Raw genomic sequence first — 23297 nt, forward strand, 5'->3', positions numbered from 1 at the left:
ATGAATATCTCCCCATGGACTTTTGCATTATCAATAAAGCAGATGCTTTATACTGTCAGTATTCCGTAAGAAATATTTACAATCAATATAATTTTTGATGTAATATGCTGTTCTATGATTTTGTCTATATATTTTTTCCTCAATGTATAAATAGCCAAGAGATTTTTTTTAATGGTTTATATTCTAAAACATTTTCTTCAGTGAATACTTAGCTAATAGTAAGACCATCTTAGTAATTTAAAAAGCTTTCTTCTGGAACCTCTTTTTAATTATTGACAGTGGCATTCCAGATAATACATTGCCTTTGCAAAAGAATGCATGATTTATTTGCTGATCTTCAGGTATCATTTCAGGAGATGCTTTTTAGTACAGCTGCTTAAAATATTTAATCATTAATGGATATTGATTGCACAGCCCTCTGATATTGCTGATATTATAGAACCAGTAATTGGAGGGTTTCTAGGTCAAGAATATTGGAAAATTACTTGTTTTCATTAAACTTATTGAACATTGTACTTGTTGATTCTTGCAGTCATGGTTTGGCATACAAGAATGTTTTTTGCCCTTTGAGCATTTCCAATACATACTTCATCAACAGTGTTTTGTCAACATTATTTTCCTTAGCCAGGTTATAGTATGGAAATGCTTCTTAGATTTTTCTTAACCATTTTGCTGAAGGGAAAATGTAATAACCACCTGCCATGTAAATTCTGCACTCCAGTATGTACTAATGGATGAAGATATTTATTTATTTATTCATCAGTCCATCCACACATTTAGAGACCCCTTGACTCCTTATCAGTCCTGCACAGTTTACAAATAAAAAGTAAAAAAGGGATCCTGTGTAATGGAGGGGAGAAAAATAATGGGCTGTTTTAACAGCACAGCATTCTGTTTCTAGAATAAAAATCTCCTGCTTCAGGTATTTTTAATTTTTAAATATCAGGGCTATGAAATTTGATAATTGCTAGTGGAGCCCACAGGAACTACATTGGGTCTTCCAGGTATAGCTTCAATTCAAGTTGAATATATACTAGTATTGATTAGTTAGAATTCTTCAATTAACTTGGACCAATGGTAGAGTCTGACTTGTAAATTTTTTCAGTTAAATATATAACCCATTTTCTGGAACCATAGATTCCAGATTCTGTGGTAAAACACGGACTTTGGAAGACAGGATATGGTCATTTAGGTAAAATTTAAAGGTAAGAAACATGCAGCAATGTATGCCGCATAATTTGCTCTCACTAAATGGGTTCTAGAAAACATAGGTGATCATTTAGGAACATGAAATACTTTATATTTTTCTGTATTCATTTAGCAATAGTACTTAGACTTATATACCGCTTTACAGTGCTTTATCAAGCCCTCTCTAAGTGGTTTACAGAGTCAGCATATTGCCCCCAACAATTTGGGTCCTCATTTTACCCACCTTGGAAGGATGGAAGGTTGAGTCAACCTTGAGCCTGGTGGGATTTGAACTGCCAAATTGCAGGCAGCCGGCAGGCAGCAGAAGTAGCACTCTAACCACAGCGCCACCATGGCTCATGTTTACAGGATAATACTCTAAGGCTACATCTTAATGATAGTTACGTTTTTGAAACAAGTATCAGGGAATGCATGAAATGAGAATTTTATTTTTTTAAAATCTGGAACAAAGCATCGTGTTCCAGAGTTCCTGCTGAACAGTTTTGAATCCAGCCTTGATTCAATAGAACTAAAACTCAGTATGCTTTGGTTGATTGGAGTTTTGGACAAAAGATAATCTGAATTGGGGGCGAGGGGAAGGGCTATTGTTAGTGTATCACCCTGTTTTCCCTTCTCAGCAACTCCCAATGTGACACATTCCATTTGACTCATCTACCCATCCCATCTTCCCAGGGCCAAACACACACAAACACCAGTCTTTCAGGGTGATATACACTACCAGCTCCCTGATCTTTCCAAAATTTTCTCTCCTTTTGCTTCCGCTTAGTTAATAATATTTCTCCTGTTCCAAAAGCTCCATTTTGTTGCATGCATAAACCAGAACACCTGAAATGTGTGGTTTTTTCAGGCACAAGATTACTCCAAACCAGCTGCTGTTCTAGCTTTTTAGTAAATTCTAGCTAAGGTGGTTTCTCAATTAACAATGGCTAACTGCGAACTGGAATTTCTGTCACTGAGAAGCATGGTCATAAAGTAGAGTTACGTGACCACATTGCTTAGCAATAGCAATTCCAGCAGTGCCTGTGCTATTGTTAGGTGAGAAACTCACATGCCTCAATGTGGGAAGAGGAATCCAGAAGCATGTGCTTGTGATGTTGAAATTGTGTCCTATGGAAGCAGGCCAGCAGGTGAGAGCTATGAGCAGGAGGGTCAGCACTAAGGAGTATGGTGGGCAGGTGCTTCAGAGTATGGACAGTGGGTCCTTCAGGGGATGAGATCCCCATGCCACCCAGGGGCTCAGGAGAACAGCCAGGAGCAACCTGCAGGAGTAACTTGCTATCTTCTGCTGGCTTTCCATTGACTTTGCTGGCAGGAAGCTGGCAGGGAAGGTTGCAAATGGCAATCTTGACAACAGAACGCTGCAACCATTGTAATTATGAGCCGGTTGCCACGCACCAAAATCATAATCACGTGACTGTGCAATGCAATGGCCACAGCTTCAAGGACCAGTTGTTAGTTCCCCTTCAAACTCTTGTTTCATATGTCATTGTAACCACAAAGACTATTTGTGCACAGATAAAACCCTTTTTATGAATCTTTAATTCCTTAATTTGGGATAGAGTTGGGGTAACTAAATGGAGCTGAGTGTTTACTGGCTGGATCCCCTTCCTGATGCCATGTAGAGTTCGCAGCAGATATTTTCTCTCTGGGAATAGAATAAGTTGCACTAACAATGGACTGAGATACCATAAAAGAGCATGGATCATAGAAATATTAGTAATTTCTACGTGTATTGAATATATTGGATAGGTGATTTGTCAGTTTCCAGCTGTTGGCTTGCTGATCCAGAAGTTTCATATACTTGCAAAAGATGCTTGCAAGCTTCTTATTTATGTAATTGCACCTGTCTAATAAGTCTGGCATCAACAGTTTGGAATGATATGTAAAATTGAGGTTAGATTTTTTTCCTCCTGATTTAACAGAAACCAAATAAGGCCAAGGAGTTAAATATAGTAAATACATATTTCTATAGTATCTTTTACAGCTGTCTTCTAAAGTAAAAGAAGAAGAGTGTACTAGCACAGTGTAAAAAGACACTAAAAATGTACAAGTGTTAATATAAAATTAAATGAATATCAGTATTCTTGGTGGTAACCTAAAAGCTGTGGAGAAATGCTCATGTCCTTCTATGATGCAATAATGCAGATCCCTGACTCACCTGTGCTGTAAAAACAGCATAAAACATGGCATGCATATTGAAGGCAGTAGTCTCTAATTGTAAAGCCAAAAAAATAATCTTACGGCTACCGTGTTACGTATACAACCTTAGGTCTTGGTGCATTGATAGGAAGTTAGCAAGAAGAATTACTGAAATACCCAGTAGTGGGAAGTTTCCATGCATACTAGAAGTGTGAAAAGAGGACATAATGAATTTTGAAGTTTTTTAGTCTGTGAAGTGGAGTATGGTCACTTAGAATTTGTTTTGTACATCTGGAGTAAAGATAATGAATATTCCTGGTAAGTAATAGAACAACAGAAAGCCCATTTAGAGGAGATTGCTTCACTATCTGTAGTGTATTGATTAGGAAAAGGCTGAAGACTGATAAGCTAGCCTTTTTTTAGGGAAATTCTTAAAAACTAAAAATCTTCACAAAATGATCAAATATCTCTTTATCATATTTGATGAGATTATAGCTGTTGAATGCAAATAAACCTGGAAAATAAAATTTTAGGGTCAAATCATCCAGATGCCTTCTTACATTTTTCACTGTTAAAAGTAGAAATGCTGATTATATATTCAGTTCTTGGTATATTTGGACATTTTGTGTCCTGCACGCTGCGACAATAAAAGCTGCTCTTATGGCCCCTCAGTCATTGTGAAGATAAATGTATTTTTTGCCTGAAAATTATGAAATTCAATAAACTATTTTAGTACATCTTTGAATCCTATGTTCACTTTCTTTCTTCTCTGTGAGAGACAGTCTGGTATAGTGGGTTAAGGTGGTGGCCTAGAAACGAGGAAGCTCTGAGTTCTAGTCCTGTTTTAGGCATGAAAGCTGGCTGAGTGACCTTAGATTGGTTATTTCCTCTCAGCCTAACCCATCTCACTGGATGGTTGTTGTTGGGAACAAAAATAGGAGGAAGGTTTTTATATATATCTGCCACTTTGAATTACTTATAAAATGATAAAGGCAGAGTAAAAATCTATATTCTCTTCATTATACTTGTTCAAAGATCAACAATCTTTTCAGCAGCAATATATACTTTGCTTTAAGCAATTTAAACAAATAATAATGAGATGCCATAGATTTGGCTGTCATAAGATTTTGAATTTTTTAAAAATAAAAATGCTTTTTATTAAAAAATTTATTTTGAAGGTCAGTAGATTAGCTCTCCTAAGAGCCCTCCATTATTGGGTTCAATTCTGGTTGTATTCTGTTGCAATGCTACATATACTCTCCTTGGAAGCAAATAACATGAGACTGATAAAACTTTTCCAGAACTATATGAAATTAGGTGGCTGTTTTGCATCTCACTTGAGAACCAAAGAGTTATATTAGAATAGTAAGTGGAACTTGAATAGAATATGTGTTTGTAAGCATAATTACATCTTAAAGATTTAAGTTCAATCAAAGATATCTTTTTGGGGATCCTGCAATTTACCCTTTGATCCATGTTGGGTATTTTTCCTTATTCCAAGGGTCCTGGTCTCCTGTTGAAAGTGATGGAATAATCTGGTCAGCATCTGCCATATTGAGAAACCAGCTCAAACAGCTTGCCTGGGAGAAAGTTTGTGAAATAACGCAGTAACATGTTTGCAGTAGTATGCTTTCTTTTTTGTTGATATTTAATATTGGTCTTCCTTGACTACTATTACAAATCAGTGGGTCTTATATATTGTAGAATTTCATATACCATGAGATGCACATGTTTTCTTGATACTAAATTCCATCTTCTTGAAAGGTCTTCTTTCTAAATATCCATTGGACTAGAAGTTGAACGCACAGGGATTTTTCATTCACAAAGATTTGGAATTCTTTGAGCAAAGCTGAAATCTGGAAATCAGATTTTTAATAGGATACAGGGTAGAATTGCTTTATAAGTTAGGAATGAGTGGTAGCAGTGGCCTGATAAATAAGCCAATGTTTGATTTTCATTTGTGTAAAATATATTTGATGTATAGAACTTAAATTCTGCAAAAGTACTAATATATTAATTCATTGGTTATTCTTCTGCCTTTTTAATCTTACAATGATTAGGTAGATACCAAAAGCAGGTGGTAGTTAACTTTATTGGGTAGGGGTCATACTGTAAGAGGCAGCCAAGCCAGAAATTGGCTTAACTATTTATACTCTGTACATTCTTTTAAAAATCCTGTGTCAAATCCTGTATCATTCTTTTGGACCCCTCCTTGTATGTCTGCTAAATATTGTTTCTTGCTGTAATGCTAAGGATCTGCATTTGGAAGTAAGCTTTATTGGTTTCACTGAATTCAGTTCCATCTGTGTATATTTAGAGAATTGCAATCTATTTTAAAAAGGCCAGTGCATTGAAGTATGGGCCCGCAATATGTGATTGGCTTTGATAAGGTAGCTTCCTCAAAGTGTGTATAGTTTTCTCCCTATGATAAATTATCATGCATGTGCTTAATTGGAGATAGCTAGTATTTAATTCAAAACAATGCATGATTGGCTGTACATGAAACTTTTGTTCTCTCTGTTGTAGTCTTAAAATGAAACAGAGTTATTGTATGATGTTAATTCATTGCAGTTTGATAAGATGAGCACATAATATCTTCATAATGCATTTAATTGGTGGTTGCCATTACCCTGCTTTAGGAAATTACTAACTTACTAAATAATTGATGGATATAGAATTGCTGAGCATTTTGAAATTTTACATTAATATACAGAGAATCATCTAGCTAATTCCTATTTTTTCTGTGAAATAAAATTCTTCTAATGCACCTTTATACTAATTTATCTTTAATACAACCCTCTGAGCCTGACAGTCGATATTTTGGTCTAACTCCCATCAGCCTCATTCAACGTAGCCAAGGTTTGGATAATGAAAATTATAGTCAGTTGAACATCTAAAAGATCCAGATTGGGGGATAATAATTTTATTATTAATAATGTTTAATAATACTATTTTAAATATTAAGAGTAAAAAAAAAGTTTTTTTCTTAAAACAAGTAATTGGACCTGATTTTTCAGAAATTATGAAAGGATTTTAACTGGCCTAGACACTTCTTAATTTTTAACAATAATGAGGCAGTATTGATTTATTCAGGAAATAATAAATACTTTCCTAATATTCTATATATGCCAATACATTTAAAAATATTTTCTTCATCAAATAAATTTATTCTGGTAACAATAGAAAGAATATGGACTCAGTATGAGGCCTGACAGATGCAGTATTAATGGTTTGTTCTGATTATTGGTGCTGATGAGTTTTGCAAATTCCAGAAGACATCCAAATTTTATTCAAACAGGGAAGGACTTCATTATCTTTTGTAAATAGGGTCTGCAGAGAAAAATATGAGAAAATTCATAGACACTTAAGGATGGAAATGTGGATCAGCAATAGAATTAGTTTAATTTGTTTATAGCAATTTCCTGAGTTGACCATTGTTGGAATCAGGCTTCGAGTAAAAAGGGCAAGAATATGCTAAAATACACTAAAATCAAATTTCTGAATCAATAAATACTTTTCTTGCTGCTGTTGCATTAACACATAAACTATTTTCATATTAAAATCTTGTGATGACTAATCACTATATTGATATATTAAAGACATTGGCTTATTATCATTTAAGGCACTTTGATACTGGTAGCATTTTTCTTCCTTGCATTCTTTTTTTCCCCTTTTTTTGCTACAATAGTTTCTTGCTTTTACAGTTCCTTTTGCATACAAATTGAGAAGGGGGGGAGGGGTAGTGGAATGGCTTTCTTAAACAGGCTTTTTAAAAACTCCATTAATTAAAGCTGTGTATGATTTTTTCTCTCTCTCTCTAGACCAGCATGTTTTGGAAATTTGATCTTCATTCATCGTCCCACATAGACACACTTCTGGAGAAAGAAGATGTAACACTGAAGGAACTGATGGATGAAGAAGATGTGTTACAAGAGTGTAAAGCTCAAAATCGCAAACTTATAGAATTTCTTTTGAAATCGGAATGTCTGGAAAATCTAGTATCATTCATTATAGAAGAGCCACCTCAAGACATGGATGAAAAGATCAGATACAAGTAAGAAATATGTTTAATCTAAAAGCTGGACACTGAAAAAATAGGAAGTTGTGAAAAGAAATTTGCACGCTACTAATTTTAGGGAAGTGTGGATTGTATGCTAAAATAGATATTCTCAAAAAATCTTCCCTTTTATAACTTGCTAAGATCATATCAAACGAAAATAATTGAATCAACAAAAATTATTTATTGTTATTACTAATCAGGGTGGATTTGATTTAAATCAAGTCAATTTAAATCATAATTTTTAAAGAGCAACTGTCATCTCTGCTGCTCTTCTGACCTGCTGTTGACTTAACGACAGTCCCAATGTTGCAGAATATACAGCCTCATGCTACGTAACTAAGCTCCATTTCATGCTGAATAAACTAAATTATTATTTTTTAATTGAAAAAGTTTTTCAAATACAAATTTTTCCCCCTTTCCCCCCCTCCTCCCTAACCCCCCCTCCCCCTCCCCTCCCCCTGTGGCTTCTTCAAAATAAAACCCAAATTCATAACAGATTATATAATACTTTACCATCCCCTTACTCCATCCCCCATATGCTGACCCTTTCTTTCTAATAATATTATTATATCCCCCTTATACTATACATTTCAAAATAACATTCTACTATAACATTATATAATAACTCCTAATTTAGCATAATAATATTATTATATCTCCCAGTTTAGCAATTTCTGCTCATAATCTACCCTTTTTTTGCCCCCCCATACATATATCTCTTAAATCAAATCTTTTATGTATATTAATATTACATTTCAAAGCAACCTTCCACTATAAGACTATATAATAAATCCTAATTTAACATTTATTCAATTCATAGTCTACCCATTTCCTCCACCCCCATAGATTTTATTTTTTTAATTTGATTTATATGCCGCCCTTCTCCGGAGACTCAGGGCGGCTTACAGTGCGTTAAGCAATAGCCTTCATACTTTTGTATATTTTATACAAAGTCAGCTTATTGCCCCCACAAACTCGGTCTTCAATTTACCTACCTTAGAAAGGATGGAAGGCTGAGTCAACCTTGAGCCTGGCAAGATTCGAACTTACTTTAATTGCAGACAGCTGGTGTTAAATTGCAGTGCCTTGTCTGCAGAGCTATCCAGGCTCCTGGATAAGATATATCTCTTAACTCAAATCTTTTACATATATTCATATCTAAACATAATATCCCTTTTCTTAAACTAAACAATCAATAAGCTAACCTGTCTCCACCCACTTTCCTACAAGACTACCATACTTAATAATTCTTAATATCTTTATTCTTCTGCCCACACCACTAAAAAATATTCCCTTATGTAAATAAAATCCTCTTAAAAAAGACTTTAAGCTTGTAATCCATATGATATCTTCTGCAATGTCTTTCAGATGGATTGTTAACTCCATCACCCATGTTACGGTAACATCTCATCCTAATTCCAACAGTATGTTCGGTATCTTCAATTACCATCTGCCCCCATCAATAGCAAATATCTTCTAAAAAAAAACAAAAAACAAAAAACAACCACCCGAGTGACTTTATATTTGTATTCCATATAGTGTCTATAGTGGTGTCTTTCATCCAAATTATTAATTCCAACCACCGTAATAGGGTAACAGCCAGATCATCTGCGTGCCCCGATTCCATAGCTCTCTCGCCTTGTAGCTCAGCATAAACGTAGTACATTTATCAAAGAATCCAAAAAAAAAGATAGTTCCAATCCATTCAGTTTAAGGCCCTTTTCACATCCCAAAAGTACAGCACTGCAGAGGTCTGTCACTCTCCTCAGGATAATATAAACCAATACTTTGCCTCAATTATCTTTTCATATATTCAATCATCTCTTAAATAACTGGCATTACGCTGTTGTTTAGTTTAAAAGTTTTTGTTTTTGTGAGACCTGCTTCTTCTTTTCTTGACTTTTTGTGGGTTAGATCTCCATCCTGATTTCCTTTCTATAAATTGTATATCAACTGTTTGGTTTTCATGCTGATCTATAACTTGATCTTGTTGGTTTTGCTTTTGTGGCTTAAATCTCCATTCTGGTTCTATGAGTTGTATATCAACTGATTGATTTCCATGCTGGTCTGTAACTTGATAAGTCATCACATTAGAATCCAGAGCCGCCTCTCTTGTATTTATAAATAGTCCAGCTGAGACCTGTGAAGGAGAATCCAGAAGCGGCTCATCTACAAAGACCTCTGTAACTTGTTGTTTTTCCATTACTTCCACCTCCTTCTGCTTATCTTGAATTTCTATCTCTTGTTGATTTTGCTTTTTGAGAACCTTGTAGTAAAATTCTTCCGCTTTTTCAACAGTATTTAGCTGATATCTTTCTCCTTGATATCTCAATATTATACCAACTGGAACGTCCCACCTGAATGAGATGTTTTGTTTCTTTAGCTCAGTCACCAAAAATCCAAATTTCTTTCTATCTTTTAGCATCTTAGGCGGCAACTCTTTATATATCCAGATCTTTCTTCCATACAATTGTAGAGTAGAATTAAAGGATTTTTGCACAATATCATTTCTTATTTCTTTATCTGTGAAGTAAATCACCACATCTCTAGGCAATTGCCTTTGCTTTGCAATCCAAGAATTTACTCTATAGGCCTTGTCAATCTTACAAGATACCTCCTCAGGATGAACCTTTAAAATCCCGGCCAGAACTTGAGCAGATATTTTTCTTAAATCATCTCTATTATTTTCCTGTAACCCTCTCATTCTAACCGCAAATTCCGTGAGCCTGTATTGCATCATTGTAACTTCTTTTTCAATCCCTTGCTTTATATCTTCTGCATTGTAAGTCTCGTGACCAGCTTCCTTTTTAGACTTTACTTCTAAACTATTGTCTTGAATATTTATCAAATCATTTTCAATTCTTTGTATTTTATTGTCCAAATTATAAATCTTATCATCAACTTCCTCCATTTTAAACTCTAATAACTTGATATTTTTATCCATCTTTATAACAATTTCTGAAAAAGCATTAGTCACTGTTACAATCTTTCGTTGCAGATTATCATACTTTAGTTGTATCATTTCTTTAATTTCCTGCCTAAATTTTTCAAGATTCTGGTTCACAGTCTCGTGATAGCTTGCCATTTCCTCCAGGACAAATTCTTTTAAATTAAAGCCATTCTGCTGAGTCTGTAAGCTCAGAACTTGTTCACATAATTGTAAATGGGGGAACACCTCTCCCCCCCCCGCTGCTTGTTTATCAGGCTTTATTAGTTTTAACGCCATCCTGCCACACAAACAAACTCTTTTTAAAGAAAGAAAACTTTTCCCCAAGCAAGATCAAGTACAAATCTCCAAGAAAAAAGAAACTTAAAATAGATATTTTTCTTCTAGATTCTAGCCAGCACTGTTTATTCCGCTACTTTGTAGCTTGTTACGGAAGGACTTTCGCTTTCGGCTTTCTTCTTCTTCTCAAGCCTCAGCAGTCGCCATTTTAAACTTTTTTTTTTCCCTTCACTTAAAAACGCTTGTAAAATCATTAAAAATACTTGCAATTTAGGGTCCCAAGTCCAAATCTCATCCTCTTTAATTAAACCATCTATTAATTTCGTTGATTGGTCCAGTCCCAGCGCCTGGCTCTGCAAAAAGGCAGAGTTCTCCCGGAGCAGCGGCGAGCGGAAATAGAGAGCCACAACCTGCTCGTCCCCAAGAGTAAAAAAAACTCTGGGGACTTCGCAGAGGGCTCTACCTGCCCTCGCCTGCTCTGTCTCACATTTCCTTCAGGAAATGGAGTTTTTCGAGCCGCCTTTCAGATGTAAAGGCGGCTCTTTACAGGCAACGGGGCTGGCAGTCTCAGAGGACTGTCTGGCGGCGACGGAAGCCAGACCGGAAGCCACTAAATTATTTATGTATCTTAAATAGAAAACTACCTTTAGAAAGATTCTTACTCCAAAAGCATTTTATTAAAATAAATATGATAAAAAAAAATCCGATTTAAATTTTAAAAATCCAATTTTTAAATATTTTTTTAAAATCGATTTTTATTCACCCTGCTACTAATATTCAAACATTATGTTGTCTTATTCAGAGGTAGGCAGTTAATTTTCCCAGGGGGCCACATGAGAAAGTGGGATCGTTGTGAAGGCCTTACCAATAGGCTGAACTTAAATTCTGCTCAGTTGCATGTGCGGTGTACACTTCATTTGATTGCTAATTTCTGATAGATCTCACGAGGGCTGACAGGGACATCTGATGGGCCTGATAAAGTGCCCAGGTCTGATCTTACTTGAAGTGATTTACAATAAACTTTTCTAATAAAATATTAGATATTTTATTAATTTTATTAATTTTATTGGTAATATTAGTTATTGCTAATAATAGTAATAACATTCTAATGTAAATTAAAGCAATATAAAATTAATAGATTCAGTTAAAAATGAAGGGGTGAAGGAAAACAAAAATGTAACAAAAGCCATTCACACAACAGTTCATGCAGGGACATGGTGAAGAGAGATTTTCAATATGACGTCCCAAAAATGTAATTTAAGAAACTTTATGAATATGATAAATGAAAATGAAAAGTATAGGCTTTACAGGTCTTGGTAGATGCAAGAATCTCAAATCATGCTTCTAGTTTAGAACCATATGTATCAAAATCAAAACTTTGAACTGCTTAACAAATGATTGGCAATTGGTGCATTTGCTTCAACAGAGGACTAACTTGTAGGGTCCATGCCCCACTCAGTAACCTAGCTGCTGAATTCTGCATCAGCTGAATACACATCTCTCTGTATAGGCAACTTTGTAGAATTTTAGTAATACTTTAAGTGAGATAACCTGCATGTGAACTTCTATAACTCATACAATCAGATCTTCAATAACTTTTTGTTGTTGCTTCTTCTTCCAGAAGTACATAACTCTCTATTTCCTAATTTTTCAGAAGTGACTGGTATATATTTTTTCCAACTATATTTGTGGCTGCATTGGAGAGCAATCATCCCTGTTGGGAGAAAGGCTCAAGCAAGTAATCAGCCTGGACTTGCTACGTAAACACAAATAGGGCTACAGCTTTATCTGGGTGTTGCTGTCAATCTGGGGAGATTCCTGTGTACTAGACAGAGAACAACAAAATAGTTAATTTTAACTCTACATGTGTAGATCTAGTTGTTTGCTCCTGACAAGCGGGCTACTATTGTATGTCACACCCAATGACCATTTGAATCCTAATTGTAAAAATTGAAACTTGTTTATGGAGGTTTTTGTGAGCTCCATGGCCTGTGGAACAGTAATCAAAAGAGATTTTTTCTGTTGTGCCTTGAGCTTATTTTCAAATTGGCATTCCTGATTGCTCATGGGAGTGCTTCTTGCTACATCTCATAACAGCTCGCCAAAGGACTTCTCACTTGGTTTCTGTAAGCCTTACAGCCTGCTGTGGTTCCCGTTGCTGGTTTTTGCCTACCGGAGATGTACCTCTAAGTGGCTCTGTCTTGTGCTTGTTCCATTCCTCTGCCATGGTGCATGAATGCCACATAGGGAAGTTTATATTGTTCATACAAATAATGTCTATTGTATACATAAATCAATTGAAGAACCATCTATAAAGTAGCTTCATTGAAATGCTATTCTCAAATGGAAGTCCTATGAAACCGGCACAGATTGTGAAAGATGGCTGGGTTAATTCAGAATTTAACAGGTTGCAAAATTATAATGCATGTCTTTTTTTAAAATTTATGGCTTTGTAATTCTAGTAAAATAAAACCTCAACTATTTTCTTTTAGATACCCAAATATATCTTGTGAGCTGCTTACTTCCGATGTTTCACAGATCAATGATAGACTGGGTGAAGAGGAATCATTACTAATAAAACTGTACAGTTTTCTTCTAAATGAGCCACCTCTAAATCCATTATTGGCCAGTTTCTTCAGCAAGGTGCTGAGTATTCTTATTAGCAGAAAACCAGAACAGGTATTTGCTTTTTTGAATCTTCATGTTTGAGAGTCTGTTTTTCTACCATGTGGAGATATATTTCTGTATTTATATGCTTGATAGAATTGTGTTGATTTAACTGAATAAATAGGAACCGTTTTTTTCAGTCTAAGCACTGTTTTGTACCTAATAGACTTGAATGATCCACGTATATTCGTATATGGATACAGAATTAATCATGTTATATTTTTCAACTTGAAAAACCTGCCAGTCTCATAAACTCATAAATCTCATAAGCTACTTATAGTAATGGAATATAATTCCAAAAATACAAAAACAAAACAAAACAAAACACCAAGTGTCTGTAATCTAGTGCTTTATTTTAAATGTTCTCCCTGCCGAGAAAAAAACAGGGAGCATGGGGACTAGAAAAAAATAAATTTCACATTTGGGGTACGTACAAGATACCCACAACAGTATTTAGTAAAAAGCAAACAAACATCATGATATATTCAATGTTAGGAATGAACTTGTTCAGCAAATTCAACAATTTATCAATTGATACCAGCAATGTCTTCAGAATCATCTTCTTATGCTTTGTTGGATTCAAAATGTTTTAGAACATTTTATTAATACTTGTTCATATTTTTCCAGATTGTGGATTTCTTAAAGAAAAAGCATGATTTTGTAGATCTCATAATAAAGCACATAGGAACCTCTGCTATTATGGACTTACTACTCAGGCTACTGACATGCATAGAACCTCCGCAGCCAAGGCAAGAAGTATTAAATGTAAGTCGTAATTCTCCTATTTCAAAATCCATATATGAATAATAAATTTATTATGAATAATAAATTTATTATAAACTTAACAACAGTTAACAACAGTTACTGTTTCAAATTCTTCAAACTCTTTATGATTTATAGTAGCAAACAAAGCAAAAAGAAATGCAAGGAAGAGAAAAGAATCAACTGATGATGCTACATTTACTCTTTATGGAGTTTGGAATAAATTGTGCAAATTTAAAATTAGGTTATATATAAAAATGTTAAAAGGGCGCGTAGGGTTCTCCTAAGAATTGCTGTTGTAAAGAAGGCAATACTGTTGATCTCTGCAATTGAAGACTTTGGAAAGTGCTGGTTATATGAGAAAACGCCATATAACCAGCTTAAATTTATTTAAACCGTCTGTTCTTATTACCTCTTTCATAGGCCTTTGAATAATTTCCCCTTCTTTAGTTATTTCAGCTCATGCTAAATGTTTTCTTCTGACCCCCATCTATGTGGGTTTTTTCATCTCTTATACATCTCTCCAAATCCTGTGTATTTTACCCTTGTTTTTATTTCTTTTTGATATCCAATTTTCCCTTTAAAAACCTTTTTGCTATATTAAGTGAGAATAGTTATTTATTTCTTGAATAATTTATTATCTTGTTTCAAGGTTGCATGAGAATGAGCTATTTTCATGATGTCATTGTATAACAAAGTAAATACATAGCATGTTATACTCACTGATAGTACTTGTAATTTCCTTTCTGCAAATTTTGAATATCTTGGAATTTCTGAGAACGCACTTTAGTATTAAATAGCACCAGTGGGTGAATTATGTAATAATTATATTTAGTCTTAATTCTGGAAGGTGATTTTTTTTTAAAAAAAGATTGCCATATGTTTCCACAGTGGTTAAATGAAGAGAAAATTATTCAGCGGCTTGTGGAAATTGTCCATCCGTCTCAAGATGAAGATGTAAGAAATCTATTTTATAATTCATATTTCATTTTATATACTAATTTACTTCTATTCTGCTTACAAAGTTTAAATTTTCTTCATTATATACTTAATTATAACATTACATTAAAATAATGGGTTCTGCAGTTACAGGACTGAGGAAAAATCTTAATCCACTTATTGTAATTGTGCCTTCTAGAAAATAGTAAAACTGTTAAATTGTTTCTGGTATTAATTAGCAAATAAAATTGTTTAGCTTTCTTTTTCCTTTATAAATTCTCTCTTGTTCTTCAGAGACAGTCAAATGCATCCCAGTCACTTTGTGAAATTATACGCTTGAGTAGAGACCAGATGCTACAAGTACAAAACAGTTCTGAACCAGATCCACTGCTTGCAACACTAGAAAAGTAGGTTGGTGTAAAAATATTACTTTACTTTTAAAATAAGTATGTTATCTATAGATTTTGAAAGTTTAAATGTATTCCTTCTGTTAGGAAAGGTAGAGATATTAATAATGGTAGTAGTGTCCGTATAAGCTGTAGCAAGCAGTAAATAAATAAAAACAAAATATTTAGAGCTCTAAATAGCAAATATGATATTCCCGCTCCAGAACTGCTTAGAAAAAACACATGATAACATGGAGTTCGTTCATTCAATTATGTAATGTCTTGCTGCCTCAGCTCCATTGCTTTCCATTATGCTTTGGGATGCAAATCATGGTGCTAGTTATTACCTTTAAAACCCTATGTGACACAGGGCCAGATTACTTGTTGGAACCATTGTCTCCAGTTGTTTTATCTAACCCACCAGATGGAGCAAAGTGGCATACTCCCCAAGCCCACTTCCCTGTTCCTGTCAAGGAAACAGTGGCATCTTGTGGAAACCATGAGATGTACATTTTGCATTGGAATAGCATCCTCCCATCCATGTGATCCTGATCCCATGGCCTTCTGAAAGGCTATATAAACCCACAGGGATTAGGGGCAGCTTGTTAGTGAAACCTGACATAGATGAATTTGTCACTGAAGAATACGTATAAGGTGCCTCATTTTTTATATTTTGTTATATATTTTACATATTTTGTGAGCCACTCAGTTATTTGCCTAAGATAGACAGCCACATTAAATAAAAATAAATAAAATGCCAAAACATGACTTAGTGACCTCAGCCTTTGTATTTATAACAATGTACTTTTTTAAACAGGTGACTCACACATTTTATGTATAATAGTAATATTTATAATAATAGATTATAGATTAATCCAGAGATTTTATTCAAAAAAAAGTATTAAATAAGAAGGTTAACCTTTACAAGAAAGTAAGAATTTGTGATATATTTAGACATGTAGAAGAAGGATTTGGTTGCCTGGACACCCACTTAATATAAGCTTAGATTGTTTTGTTTATATATCAATGTACAGGTAGTCCTCAACTTACAACCATTTGTTTAGTGATCATTCAAAGTTACCATGGCATTGAAAAAAAGTGACTTACCTGTCTTCGCACTTACAACCATCTCAGCATTCTCATATTCAAAATTCTGGTACTTGGCAACTGACATGTATTTTGGATGGCTGCAACACCCCCTCCACCTCCCAAGCTGACATGAATACCATTTGTGACTTTCCTAGCTGACTTCTGACAAGCTAGGACAAGTCAATGGAGGAAGCTAGATTCACTTAACAATTGTATGATTCAGTTTACAACTGCACCGATTTGCTTAACGAGTGCAGCAAAAAAGGTCAGAATATTGGATGCAACTCACTTAACCACCACCTCTCTTATCAATGGAAGTCCTAGTCCCAGTAGTGGTCATAAGTCGAGGACTATTTATACCACAAAAGTAAGAATCCAGTTTTACACAACTTTCTTCTGCAACTAAGAATTAGATTTAAAGCAAAAATAATTGTCTAGACTTTGTATAAAGGACTTTTTAAAATAAACTGCAAAGGTTTTCTTTGAAATTATCTACATAATAAAAGGTATATTTCAAGCATTATCTTTTTATTATAGACAAGAAATTATAGAACAGCTGCTATCAAATATTTTTAATAAAGAGAAAAATGAATCTGCAATAGTCAGTGCAATTCAGATATTACTGACTTTACTGGAAACAAGACGGCCAACGTAAGTTAATTTTTTATCTTTCTATTCTAATGATACTCTTAATTTTTTAGTAACTATTAGGTTATGGCTATATTTGCTTATCACTCTTTCCTCAGATATAATGCTGTACTCTTTATGTACACAGAAACATTCTGAATCAATATTTTTCTGATAATTCTTATCTGATTTGTTCAATTCCAGGTATCAAAAGCGAATGAACAAGTAAAATCTGAAGTTTGCATTGATAATGATAACAGATCTTCTGTTCATCCTGGTACTGAGCCAGTTATTTTGAATACAGCCACAGATTTCTTGTTCATAATACAGCAATGCTTTATGGTAGTGAGCCTGTTATACGCAGGCTGCCATACATATTTTCAAACGAATATTTATGTATACTTCTTCCATGACGATGTAACTGAATTAATCAAGGGAGTAATACATTGCTGCAAATATGAATTATATTAAGCGTTAACCTACTATTTGGAATAGCCAATAGACCCTTTATATAATGCAACAAAAACCTTTTATATAACGCAACAAAGCTTTGAGCTCACTTCATTGTCTGAAAATATTGCTTTGGACTCTAGAAAAGGTTGAATGGTTCTTATGTTGTGGTGAGCAGTTGTTTTCTGAAGATGAAAAGATTATTTGAATTTGTAATTGAAAAAGCTCATGCTTGATAGTGCTGCTGGTAGCAAACATAATCTTTCAGTAGCCTTGCTTACTGTATTAATAGAGAAACATCTTTCTTTTTATATATGTGTTACAGATTTGAAGGTCACATAGAGATTTGCCCTCCAGGTATGAGCCACTCAACATACTCGGTCAATAAAAGTGTATTAGAAGCCATAAAAGCACGACTTTCATCTTTCCACGAATTGCTCCTGGAACCCCCCAAAGTAAGAAAAACACCCAACTCGGTGAAAATAGATTGATTCAGTTTTGTGACTTCTGGAGCAAGAATATATGTGCCATCTTGCTTAATCTGAAAGTGAATTCCCGTCTGTAGGTTGACATCTTGGCTTAGCTTTCAGTAAGGCTATATACATCAACATAATCCTGATTCAGATTACTGGTGGTATTTTAGCTTTGCTCATATAACGAAAGCTCAGGTTTCCTTGGAATTTAGCCATCAGATCTGAGTATGTATTACCTGGGTAGCTAGTCAATGTTTGTTTTCCTTAGATTTTGTTTTAGGGCTGTGAATTTAAGCAGGTTGAGGAGGTACAGGTGAAACTACTAGTGGGGGGGAGCAATGAAATGTTATGTTTTTGTAAAGAATCATGGCTTGTAGCTATTCCTTCTCCAATGTACTGCCTTGAGAATCCAAACTGTGGTAATGCGCCACCTTCTTCCCTTTGGAGACTGAATCTGTTGAGCTTTCTTTCACGCCTCTCCTGGTTAACTCCCAGATTTGATTTAGTCTTGCATCCAGAGAGACGTGTTAGTTGAGCAATTCAGAGAAGATTTGTTTTTCTTTAACAACTAAGGTTACTTTGGATTCTTTTTTTTTAATAAAGTTTTTTTTTTTAAACAAACATTTAAAACATCAATCAGCCCTCCCCTATGACATCTCGGTGTTGAATTCTTCAGTTCATTTTATTCTTCTTATTCCAACAGTTTCTTCTGTCTTTGTCGTCTTCAAAACCACTATACAAATTCATTACTATAATCATATTCTTACTATCAGGTTTTTTATACATATTTATAAAATTAATCATTTATATCTCTTTTGCAACCAAGAATAAAAATAATTTCATATTTTAAAGTATTCTGATTCTTCCCTATTTTTAATCAATAAAGTTAACCAATTCATTTCAGCGCAATCTAAGATCTTTCTTATTTCTTCATCTTCCGAAAGTATTTTCTCTAATTTCCAATTTTAAGCATAAATAATTCTTGCAGCTGTTATTACATGTATAATCAGATAAATATATTCCTTTTTAATTTTGTCAGGTAGGATACCCAATAGAAACAACTCTGGTTTGAATTCAATACGTATTTGTATCATTTCTTCCAGCCAGATTTTAATTTTATTCCAATATTTTTTTGCTTCAGGGCATGTCCACCACATATGATAATAAGATCCTGGTAGTTGGTGACATTTCCAACATTTCGCTGATTTATCTTTGAACATTTTTGCTAACTTCTCCGGTGGCATATGCCATCTATAAGTTTGAAATTATTACAAGATATGAGGTTGCGAGGGGGATTTGGTTTACCAAATTGGGGATTATATTATCAAGCAGCAACATTGACATGGTTAAAAGAATGGATTGAACTAAGAAATATAAAGTTGTTAACATTGGAAGGGCATGATCTGCAATTGGGTTGGCATGCCTTTTTGTGATATGGTAGAAATAAGATACATACATATTTTCATAGACATTATATAAGAAATGCATTGCTATTGGTTTGGGAAAAGGTTAGAGATAAATACTATGTGAAAATACCAATATGGTTATCAATGATGGAAGCTTTAATACACCCAAATGTTTTTAATTTTGGAAATATTGTTAGATACAAGGACTTGTTAACAGATAAGGGGGAATTAAAAGAGAAACAAGAACTGGAAGAACGGGATTGAGATAGATTGGTATATGTATATGCAGATAAGGACAAGATATAAAAAAGATGCTAAGTTACAGTCTTTTCTATATCGAGAAGACTGAGTTAGATAGGATAATCACAAGAACGGAAGAAAATATAATAAAAATTTTTTATAACTTTTTGTTATATATTGAGTTTGAGGAGGAACAGGTGAAAGAAACAATGATAGCACATCAAAGGATGGAGAATATTGCTGCATTAGATGGCCATGAGATGACTCGTGAGTGGGGAAAAGGGGGGGGCAGGACATTCCCAAATAGAACAAAGAAGCCTTGCAGCTTCAAAAAAATGATAGCGGGAAATTAACTGCAAAGAGAAAGATCTCTAAGGCTGAGGAGCGTGACACCCTCAGGAGAGAAAAGGCCTTGGAAAGGGAGATTACAAAGGCAGAATGGAGAGAGCTAGCAGAGTTCCCTGGGACCAAGGAAGTCATCCATTCCCCAGGACATTCAGAGACAGCTGAGGATGAGAGTCAATCCAGCCACCCAAACTGGTCTCCAGAGGGCTCCATAGATCAGTTCCCTCAGCCAGACAATCTGTCAGCAGAGAATGAATGGGAGCCTGATTTAAAGAGGAAGCATATGGCTCCAAGGCAACCTTTACTCCCACAACGGCTGGTTTACGCTCTGGGAAGGATCAAAGCTCAGAGATTGCTGAGCAAATGCAATTATTGATATCCCTAACACAAAGACTAGTCACATCCTTGCAACAGGGAAATCAGAAACACTATGGCATCAGACTCAGACCTGGAGCATAGCCAACGCTTGGCCCACCAAGCTCAGAGGAATTTTAGGGAATCTAACTTCCCCACCCCATCACTACAGAGCAGAGATGGCATTTCACGAGAGGAGGACCAGAAAGAATGGAGCCTTTCAGAAGATGAGGGATCGGCTCCTGATCCACCGGCATTCACGGGGCTGTTTTGCCCCTCCCTTTTTAAGCCACTTCTGTTTAAGATCAAGGCCACAGCTAACATGGGAAATGACTTTAAGGATTAAAAGAATTCACAGGGCCCACCAGATCCAAATGTGCTACTGTTTGCACAACCAGTGGCTCAAAGTGAAGAGATTCCCTCGACACAATTGTTTTGGGATGTAGTCAAAAAACAATGAACTCCCAACCAGGAACATATCCTAACCCAAATGGGAATGACAAAAAAATTTACAATATAGCCTCAGACTTTGCAGAGAAGCTGCAACTGCCATCAGTAGATGGGCCAATTGCGGCCTTGAATTCTGCTAACCTAGTTTCCCAGGACACAGCAGACAATCTGAGGCCAGAGGATAGGAGGTCAGAGTTGGCCCTTCGCAGGGTTCGTCAGGCAGCGGCCTGGGTGATCAAATCGGCCATGACTGCCTCACTTTTCAACAGGACCTTCTTAGCCTGGCTGTGACAGATGCAAAGCAGGATTCCAGCTGACAACCAGCTCCTCCAACAGGACATCACAAAGCTGATAGCAGCAACGGAATTCTTGGCGGATGCCACCTTGAACACAGCCCAATTCGTGTCCAGGGCAATGACCTCAACGGTGACGGACAGGCGAATGTTGTGGCTTCGCAACTGGCAGACAGATGCCAAATTGAAATGGAGGCTAGCCTCTGCACCATTCACGAGTGGCAAGCTGTTCTGAAAAGCCATGGAACCCATCCTGGTAGAGACCAAGGACACGAGAAAGATCCTGCCATCCTTGCACAGGCGGGTGGACCGGCAACCATCACCTCATATGTGTAATTCCTCCTTTCAACCAGCGGAGGCGAGTCAAGGCTACTTCCAAAGGAGGTTTCCACAGGGAACTGAAGAACAAACAGATAGAGCTGAATTCCGAGACAGAACCAAACAGCAGTTCCAGGCCAAGACGCCCTTTCGTGGCTCTGGAGGACGCCCCTTCCGGCGCTACAAGTGACCCCAGGACAGAATCTCCCATTGGCGGCCACCTAGCACTGTTTGCGAGCCAACCACATCAGACACGTGGGTCCTAAGTACAGTGAAGCTAGGCTTCAGGCTCAAATTTCTTTCCAAACCTCCAAGATTCTTCATACGCTGTCCCATACCAGGGGACAACACAAAGAGGGACCTCATAGAGACTGCAATTCAACACCTGTTGGACATTCAGGCCAGCCAGTTGGTCTCAGCGGAACACAAGACCTCGGGGGGGTTTCAGAGCAATTCTTGACCTGAAAAAGTTAAATAAGTACCTCATTTACAAGAGGTTCAAAATGCAATCCTTCCAGCCCATCCTGGAGTGCATCCGAGAGGACGACTTCTTAGCAACTATAGACCTGATGGAGGCGTACCTCCACGTTCCCATACTATCATCGCAGCGTCGGTTCCTCAGATTCTGTTACATGGGGCACCATTACCAATACAGAGTCTTACCATTCGGGCTGTCCTCAGCACCCAGGGTGTTCACCAAGGTCCTGGCAGCACTCACGGGCCACATCAGGGCACTACCAATACGAATCCAGTGTTAGCTGGATGACATTCTAATCCAGTCATCTTCCCACTATCGGGCATCAGAGGACCTACAAGTCACGATCCGGATTCTGCAGGATCACGGGTTTTCAGTCAATTACGGGAAGAGTCATCTGATTCCTTCCAACCATTTGCCTCATTTAGGGGCGATCATAGCCCCTCACTATGTGAGGTCTACCTGTCACAGGAGCGACAGGTAAACATAAGGTCATTAGTAAATCAGATTCGGGCGGACTGCCGGGTTCCACTAGCCATTCTTTCAAAGCTCCTAGGCAAGATGGTGTTGTGCATTGTGATAGTTCCCTGGGCTTGCCTACACGCAAGAACCCTACAGTGGTTTCTCCTACCCTACCAGTGGTCTGGAGAAAGCAATTCAAACACCAAGGTTCGAGTCACCCACAAGGTGTTGGAGTCCTTCCATTGCTGGACGTCCCAGGCAATGGACAAGGGTTGTGCCTTCAAGGAGGCCGATCAACTAACCATCACAACAGACACCAGCTTCTTCGGCTGGGGCACCCACTTTCAGGAACAGATGGCACAAGGGCTGTGGTCACAGAAAAACCTAGAAAACAATATCAACTGCCTAGAACTCAGGGCAGTTTGCCTGGCCCTGAGAGAGTTTCGGGACAGGATAGTGGGTAATCACATACTCATCATGACAGACAATGTAGCCACGAAGGCCCATATCAGCCGTCAGGGGGGCACGCATTCCAGGGCTCTCATGCGAGGGGCAGATCAGTTGGGCCTTTAGGCAAAGAAGCACCTTCTCTCCATCAGAGCGGAGCACATCTCAGGAACAACGAATGTCCAGGCAGATTGGCTCAGCAGGACTACAATTGATCACGTGGAGTGGTGCCTGCATCCGGATCTGTTCAGGGAAATAACAGAGCGGTTCAGGACTCCGGTACTGAACCTGTTTGCCACGCCATCAAACAGCTAGCTGCCGAGATTTTACTCCAGGTTCGCAACAGCGGGAGTGGAGGGGGCTAATACACTCCACATCCCATGGTTGAAGGACCTCTTATTACGTCTCCCCCCCCTTCCCGTGATCCTGAGGGTGATCAGGAAGGCTGGAAGAGAAGGGGGAAGTATTACTCGTAGCCCC

At 36.6% G+C, this 23297-nt stretch overlaps 1 protein-coding gene across 28 annotated transcripts in view; it reads left to right on the top strand.

The window, feature by feature from the left end:
* The window catches only part of PPP6R3 (protein phosphatase 6 regulatory subunit 3), an 88381-nt gene that overhangs the window by 28754 nt on the left and 36330 nt on the right, over nucleotides 1-23297 (top strand). For 16 of the 28 annotated variants that reach the window (XM_034416754.3, XM_087881020.1, XM_087881051.1 and 13 more), the window contains 7 exons: nucleotides 7170-7402; nucleotides 13127-13313; nucleotides 13929-14066; nucleotides 14955-15020; nucleotides 15297-15409; nucleotides 17015-17128; nucleotides 17880-18009. In XM_034416754.3, the coding sequence (XP_034272645.1) occupies nucleotides 7176-7402; nucleotides 13127-13313; nucleotides 13929-14066; nucleotides 14955-15020; nucleotides 15297-15409; nucleotides 17015-17128; nucleotides 17880-18009 (975 nt within the window). In that variant the 5' untranslated portion in view covers nucleotides 7170-7175. Of the gene's footprint in view, nucleotides 1-3385; nucleotides 3667-4849; nucleotides 4973-7169; nucleotides 7403-13126; nucleotides 13314-13928; nucleotides 14067-14954; nucleotides 15021-15296; nucleotides 15410-17014; nucleotides 17129-17879; nucleotides 18010-23297 lie in introns of those variants that run through there. The other 12 variants (XM_034416758.3, XM_034416753.3, XM_034416755.3 and 9 more) reach the window with 2 other exon arrangements.

The sequence above is a fragment of the Pantherophis guttatus genome, chromosome 1 (assembly GCF_059756535.1).
Source record: "Pantherophis guttatus breed Tessera chromosome 1, ASM5975653v1, whole genome shotgun sequence".
NCBI lineage: Eukaryota > Metazoa > Chordata > Lepidosauria > Squamata > Colubridae > Pantherophis > Pantherophis guttatus.